Source organism: Diadema antillarum, unplaced genomic scaffold (genome assembly GCF_040938485.1).
Source record: "Diadema antillarum isolate AM-2024a unplaced genomic scaffold, OU_Dant_1.0 seq00000365_RagTag, whole genome shotgun sequence".
Classification (NCBI taxonomy): domain Eukaryota; kingdom Metazoa; phylum Echinodermata; class Echinoidea; order Diadematoida; family Diadematidae; genus Diadema; species Diadema antillarum.
In genome coordinates, this window is record NW_027271366.1 from 659,273 (window position 1) to 667,527 (window position 8,255).

Here is an 8,255-nt window from a genome sequence, read left to right on the forward strand (position 1 = left end):
ATGAATGTTAACAATGATTTATATATTTTTAATCAGTATGAGCAGAATTCAACGTTTAAATTGCATCATCGCTTATCATTAATGCTTCCCTACAGAAGACTCTGCCTGTTTTTTTTTTTATAAATTGATACGTATGATATATAAACAAAAGTTTTTTTTGTTACTTTTTTGGGCAAGTTTGTACTAATTTTATCAAAATAAATAAACATTTCTTTCTATTTGGGGCAAATTCGAATGACCAACCAACAATATCGAAATCAAACACCTAAGTTATTTATAGTTAATCTTAAAACTAATGCCCATTAAATTTCACAAGTTTCTTTATCAGAAGTGTAATACGATTCAAATCTAAACCAAGTTTGAAAACATCATCCATGTTCACTCTGCGTTTCTCGTTGCGATTGATTCAGCTTTCAAATGAAGAAATACTCAAATCTTATTGGTATTTCAACAAATACCTCAACAATTACAATTATAAAATCTAGTCATTTATAAATGAACGGTTAATCAAGTTTTAATCAATGTGTCACTTTCAAAAGATGATTAATCTTTCCACTTACTGCTAATTACATATCAAAGATATTACTAACCTTTAGATTTCGGACAAGTGAGGAACCTCTAGGTTGCCAAAATGATGTGCATGGACTTTTATTCGTATTCACTTGTTTGTTTGTTAGATTGCTCTTTGACATTTCAGTTGGAGGATGATGGAACTTTTAATGTGCCAATCATACGCGAGTTTAGATAACATTATCTGGATATTCATACAGTCCCTCCTCGAGATCCTGTAGAGACAGGTACTCCTGCAGTGAAAAGAAACATAATGAAGACATTAATAATCCCCAATACACAAGGATTATAAGAATTCGTTTTTAGAAGAGATTGTAGTTATTCATATTTCTGTGCTGCTTCATTATTCTATTTGTTATGATAACACTACATTTCGAGGATGCGGCATAACTTTAAGAAGAGTTACAGCTGAACGATTGACTAAAACCATTAAAGTACAACCAGTGATGTATGTCGAACTATTACAATCTTGACATCAAGCGTTATCGTATCTATAGTAATAATGATACATAACATCACTACGTAAGTCACTGTAAGGCAAGTTTAAGGTTTTTGGGGAATTTGATATACATATCAATACATTAACTATCATACACATAGTTATGTAGATGTAGATTTAGAAAAGGATGAAGATATACTCAAAATGATATTGGCTGATATTATGTGGTAACATAATGACTTTGTAGGCCTACATAAATGTCTAAAATGTCTACATGGATAGTTATTACATAATCTCATCTCATTTCATTTCCATATTATGGAAATGAAATGAGATGAAATTCATTTACAAAAAAAAAAAATGAGATCGATAGCAAAAATAAAATGTCGGAAATTAAAAAAAAAAAATGCAGTTGGTTAAAAAGAGCAAGCAATAGCGAATACACTAGTCGAAGCCAGTCATTTCAACAATACAAGTTGATAAAGTAGGCCTATACTTTGCGAGATCAACATTAGTGATGTTTTATATAATTATATGTGGCCCTGCATCACAAAACCAACAAAAAGTTGTTAGATATGGATATTTAGTTAAGGGCAGATCCTGAAAGGGCAGACTCTAAGCTCTAAAATGATATATAACTCAATTCAAATGAACTCTCCTAACCTATCTAAATGTTTGAAAGAAAGCACACCCTCTGGAAAAGTGTGAACTGAGAAAAGAGGTTCTGAAGGACAGGGTCTATTCAAGTGCTTAATCTTTACTAAACCGTACTAGCTGTGCGATGAATGGGACCCAAAATACAACGTAAACCACCGGAGAAACAACGATGAAGGGATCATTATATTAAGTTGAAATTAAAATGTGCTCTATACGCACATTCTTTCCATGATTAATGCCTACTTTCAAAGCAGTAGAATTATCCTTTCAAAAGTTATTAGAGCTGAAAGTGAAGAGTGTGCAACGGATTTTCAAGAAATGAAAAGGGACCTCCAAGACATACTTGATATCACTACTTTACAAAAAAAAAAGTTGTAAAAAAAAAAACTGCTGAAAACACACGTTCCCATTCATTTTGTGAGCCCAAAGTTAGGGACGATGTACAAGAAGAATAGCTCTTTTTGGAAAATATGCAAAACTCAAGATTGACCTGGTTGATCCGTTTCACCTTCTTGAGTAATTACGTAAAATCGAGAGGTGCGACTTTTTGTTGGTTTTGTGATGCACGGTCACATTTTTCCCCCGTTCGTACATGTTTATCCCCTAAGAAAATTACTTCTACCGGCCATTCTTTCTGGAATGAGCTGGATTCTGTTCGGTTACAATCAAGTTCTCTAAGTTCCTTCAAGCAAAATTTTAAAGCCAATTTTCTAAAATCCTACGTTTAATTATTTTGCCGTGATCACATATTTCATTATAACAATTAATGCATACTCAAATGATGCCTCGCTCGGATGACTTCATTTGTTTCAACTTGGTAATTTTCTTATCATTGATAGAAAGGTTTAATCATGAACATCATACACTACTTTGTACATTCCGTAAATTTTATAATATTCTCGACATCTTGTATTTTTTTGCATGTTAGTCATTTCTGACATTGATGTACTGTACTGAAGGCCTATGCAAATGATAGGATTCACCGTATCTTGTTGGGTAAGTATGGATATCACTGCTTTTAACAGACATTGAGGAAAATATACTCGGAAGATCGCCAGAATTCAACTTATGCATAAAAACTCCAACATTATAATCTATACATATATATATATATATATATATATATATATATATATATATATATCAAAACTCACGTGATCTTTTTCCATAACGAGTTCAATCTTCCTCATTATCTGATGAAAATCGCATCTCTTCTTCAGTTCCATCACCCAGCACATCGTCATCACAGCGTACCTAGAAAAAAAAAGAGGAAAGATGAATCAAGATAACAATACTGAAAACTAAGAAGAGAAATACAAAGGTAGGATTTATTGATATTGAGTAAAACAATATGCTCATTATGCATACCCTTCCATCTGAATACTCTTCAATATGACAACTGTTCTCCTTATATTTTGGATTCTGTTATCGTCATAATTCTAGCACTGTCAGATACCTAACCAGACTGATGCCCGATGCACAATTCATGACCGAGGAAGGTGGGTATTAAATGTTAAGTCTGAGTATGTATCACTGTATAATTTTCTTAAACTCGAAGGCATGATCCCAATCTCCGACAGCAAATTATAGATTGCATGACACTCTTAAAATGCCCTCTTTTAAGCCAGCTGAATAAGATGAATTAATGCAGCGTGTGAACTTGATGCTGTCGATTCAGAAGAGATTTCTAAATAGATCAATTGATCTAATGTAGGACATAGGCATTTTGTTTCCATTGTCATTTTTTTATAACAATGCAAACACATTGTCACATCACAGTTACTTGTCTCCATGACAGTTACAACGAATCTTACAACACTCCACCTGCTGTACATACACTGTTTCAAATGTGTGTCACTAATGTGTAAGTGTAGTTTGTTGAGACACGGATTGTCGCCCCTACACGGATTGTCGCCTCCTGCTCGGGGCGACAATCCGTGACGGGCGCTGGCGGCACGGATTGTCGCCCCTGTCACGGATTGTCGCCTGGCGACAATCCGTGACGCTTGTCGCCTGGCGACAATCCGTGACGCTTGTGCAGTTCCCAGTTTTTGACCTCGAAGGCGACAATCCGTGTTGGCAAAAAATTTGTTGCGACACGGATTGTCGCCCCGTCACGGATTGTCGCCCCGGGCTCGGGGTGGTTCCTCCGGTGTTAAGGTTTGGTGGGATGGGTATGACTGGTAAGTTATGCGTGTGTGTGTGTGTGTGTGTGTGTGCGTGTGTGTGTGTATTGTGAGGTGCATGATATGTGATGTGTATGATTTGTTGTGTGTGTGTGTGTGTTTGTGTGTGTGTTTGGAGTATAATAATACAATGTGCATGTGTGGTGGTTTGTTTGTCTGTGTGTGTATACGTGTGCCTGTATGCTTACGTGTGTATGTGGAATATAGTGGCGCTACTGTGGCAATACAAACGCCTTCAGAGTGTATGAGCACGTGTTTAAAGAATTCACACCAGCGTTGATCTAAAAATAGTATGGATGTGTCAACCAAAATTTAATATCAGCGGTGAGGCGGGCTAGGCGAGAGAGAGACCGAGAGAAAATACATACGAGGGAGGTACCCTCCCCAAATGTTATTTGTCTTTGTTCATTTTTCCCTGCAGTCATTTTCTTCCATCAGTCTCATAAACTAGAACGTCCATACCACTATTCTTTGTCCCAGAATAGGTTTGGCATGCTTCATGCATGAGCGAATAATTTCCACACGCCGTAAAAAAATTGTCAATCGTTACTTGATTTTAGCACAAACGAACTGCCATTGCACACTGCTAATACATACGTAATACAAACAAACACCAACAAACACTCAAACAAACCTCATAATGCAAACAAATTGACTCAACACTTTTTTCCTTGATATTTATTGGTTTCATTCAAATCGTTCATAAATCGACCCATTCTGAGTGCAACATGAACAAAAAAAAAGTTACAAATGGCAATTCGAAACAAAAGCAAATCCATTTGTCAATTTATACCACAAGTAATCTCACTTCAACATAGATAACTCGATTATAGACCAACCCTACTATTAATTTCTTCACGAGAAAGTTTTGACATGTATAGGGCCCTACCAAACCTATATTCCTTGAATATATTTGTTTGGATCATGTAACACCTTCTTACGTACAAGGGCATATACATAAAAAACACACAAATATATTACACAAATCTAGAATGAAATCAGTCATAAAAGACCCCACCACCCCCTCCCCTCCCAAACCGAAACAAATCTAGGGCCTACATCTATCCTAATATTAAATCCTACCAACATCCGTCATACCATTTATAACTATCCTTCTTCAAATCCAATCCCCAACCCACCAACCCCTGATTAAACAAAACCTAAATCATCCCACACCCACATTCACCGACCCAAATACATACACACACACACACACACACACACACACACACACGAAGGTTCGTTATTCCGAAGTTTCGTTTTTTCCGAGGCTTCATTTATCCGAAACACACAATTCCCTATACCTAGTGGTTCGTTGATCCAAAAATGAAATTCGGAATAACGAATCTTCGGAATAATGACCCTTCGGACGAATGAGCCTTCGGACGAAAGAGCCTTCAGAATAACAAACTTTTGCAATAACGAAATGTAACCCCCTTCCCACATACCGACGCACACCCGAACCGATACCACATCCTTCCTGATGAAACGATTTCCCAATGTTGATAAATAAGACATAATGGACCGTATGCAGAAAAGCAGCATCCGCCCGCACGCAAGCTCCACTCCGAATTCATATACAAATCTGCCAAACAAACTCATCAAATTCAAAGCTGCTGATAAAATCAATATCAATGTTTATGACAGCTACAGTTTACTAGGTATCCCTCCCCACGCGCAGCTAAAAACCACATACGCAAAAAACTGACATAATAAACACATTCTTCCATCACACACACACACACACACACACACACACACACACACACTCACACACACACACACACAAACGGACACTAAGTTATCATGTGCACGCGTACATACACACTTTCTTGAAACCTCACCATGACTTTTTACATGGCATGTTTGCATGGATGTAGCCATGTATTAAGTTATGTGTTAGTATTTCAATGATTATGTCCAGAACGATATTACCTAGCAAAATGTGCTTCGAGGGCGGGCGACAATCCGTGCCGCCAACGCCCGTCACGGATTGTTGCCCCGAGCAGGAGGCGACAATCCGTGTAGGGGCGACAATCCGTGTCGCAACAGTAGTTTCTCTTTCCTTCTTTTTTCTTAAAAAATTGTTTTTATGATTCCGGAAAGAGAAAAAAAGATACTCACAGCTCCTGTCCGCAGTGTTTGGGGCAGGGCATCGTGTAGCCATTGGTAACCTGCTTTTTTACCTCCTCCATGGTCATTGTCGGGTATGGTTTCCCACCTATTCAAAGACGCAGCAAAAAAAAAAAAAAAAAAAAAAAAAGATCCGTCCACATCATCATTCTAGAAATGACTGAGTCTTTCCAACATTATGCATAACATGGCAAATGACAATCAAAATAGGCAAAGAGGGTTGTTCATGCTTTCAGATTGAGATGTTCAGTTCTTGAATATAACTGTGCATGACACCTAATGCACATTTCTTTTCTGCAAAACTCCTATTAGGAGCATTGACATCTATTACCCCCTACCCACGAACACACACACACACACACACACATACACACACACACAATGAGTGTAAATGTCTGGACTTAATATAGCATATCAAAGTATTTGCTGTTGTTGTTTTCAAGAACCTATTTATACACAAGTTACTCTTAATACCTATGTTATAGTAAAGGAACATGTTGATTATTATCACTTTTCATTAAATGGAACACTCACCCTCCCTCCCTGTTTGACCTCTTCAAGCATATAAGGACCTTCACTATGATTATTGTGTCGTGACAGATTTATTCATGACCATACAAGATATTGTTAACCAACCAAGCGTGACGATTTCCCAAAGCAGGACACCGTAGGACCAAACATCGCCCTCTAGTGACGGTTGACCGTTAAGCATGACCTGTGGTGACGTCCAGCGAGTTGGTTTCTATGTTGTATGTCGAGTGGAAAAGTACTAGACATAAGGGAAGATGTTTCTGTGCAAACAGAGATATCTCAAATGAAGCTAAAAACACACTATTTCTGGGAAAATGTAAAAAAAAAAATAAAGCACACTCGGCTTTGTCTTACATTCAAATGTGCCTTTGATAACGCCATCTTTTTTCCTTGGACTATTTTCTCTGTTGAATTGCTTAAAGGATTCATACCAAGTATGGATTCATAACAGTAATGATAAAACCATTTTAACCCGTTGAGGACGAGTCCCGAGTATACTCGGGCTGGTGTCTATGGGAAATGCGTGTTGAAGCAAAATCAGTCCGTCCTCAACGGGTTAAGCGCCTTTCGGATGAAACTAGCTTGAATGTTCATAAAACAAATTGTTGTTTGAGCAAAGTTAATGAAGATTTAAATAAAGTCGCATATAATCATCATGTACATGTCATTTACTTAACACCAATAATAATAATATTCTAATTCAAATCACATAAGAAACAAAAAGAAAAGCTGCAACATTTTGAAACGCATGAATATTCCACAGGGTGTATAGTTGTAGCAGAGCTTGACAGCATATTAGGCAGATTGTAAAGAAAAATGTAAACAAAGATTCGACATATCTCCTCCTATTAATTTTCAATTACATTATTTCACTGACAAAGAGCCATCGAAAGGAAGTAGTGTAAATTGGAGCCTGTCATGTAGTTTCATTATAAAACCGTATAGACCATAACTGAAGGATTGCATGAAAGTGGCAATCATTTCTTCACACCGATGAATCGTGCTGCCTTACATTGCCTCTGTTCATCTTTGCTAACGTCATGCCGTAATCAGAAATCCTGCACAGTGTCGAGTCTTTCATCAATATGTCATTGGCACACAGGTTGCCTTGTATGATCTGCAAGATGAATATCATCGAAAGATATACATGTCACATGACTTTGGGCATGAGTAGTAGCCTTTTTCGACAGAGAAATATATGTAGAGAAAGAGATAGATCGATTATAGATAGATGGATAGACAGACGAGTGAGAGAGAGAAAGTGGTTATGATAAAAATGATGGGCCTGCCCCTGTGAATGAATGCAATGTTAATTGCTACACTTTAGCTTAAATACAATGTTGTGTGGATCGACTACAACGTCAATAGCTGAGAGATTATGTTTGCCTTGTGGTTGTGTGCTCTTGAGCTTTGGCAAAGACCAACGTAATTTCAAAGTATTCCTTTAGGGGTGTCAGATGGGTGACAATGTCGACCATTTATGGAGGCAGGACACTGTCTTTTAGAACCCTGTCTTTCAGAACACAGACCTTCAGAGGGTGGTCCGTATCGTCGACGTGTTAGATTCGGTGCTTGATGAGTTTATAGTCACTTGAGTGTGTGAATGCTTTGCTTCAATATTCTAGTTCTCGAGTGGCTTACCGCAAGCCGTGTCTAGAATCCTAAAATTACATTGCAGTCAATGCGTACCAAAAGAACGAGTAAATGAGGAAGAGGGTAAAGGTTGAGGGCACCTTGTT

General features: G+C 37.5%; 1 protein-coding gene across 1 annotated transcript; it reads right to left on the bottom strand.

The window, feature by feature from the left end:
- Window positions 1-307: 307 nt before the first annotated feature.
- LOC139731191 (tyrosine-protein kinase receptor Tie-1-like) lies at window positions 308-6,969 on the bottom strand. Its single transcript, XM_071642072.1, has 4 exons — window positions 6,622-6,969; window positions 5,977-6,073; window positions 2,821-2,920; window positions 308-803 (listed from the first exon to the last, which is right to left on the bottom strand). Exons 1-4 carry the CDS (start codon window positions 6,695-6,697, stop codon window positions 741-743), a joined length of 336 nt encoding a protein of 111 aa, XP_071498173.1. The 5' UTR covers window positions 6,698-6,969; the 3' UTR covers window positions 308-740.
- Between the last annotated feature and the right edge of the window lie 1,286 nt (window positions 6,970-8,255).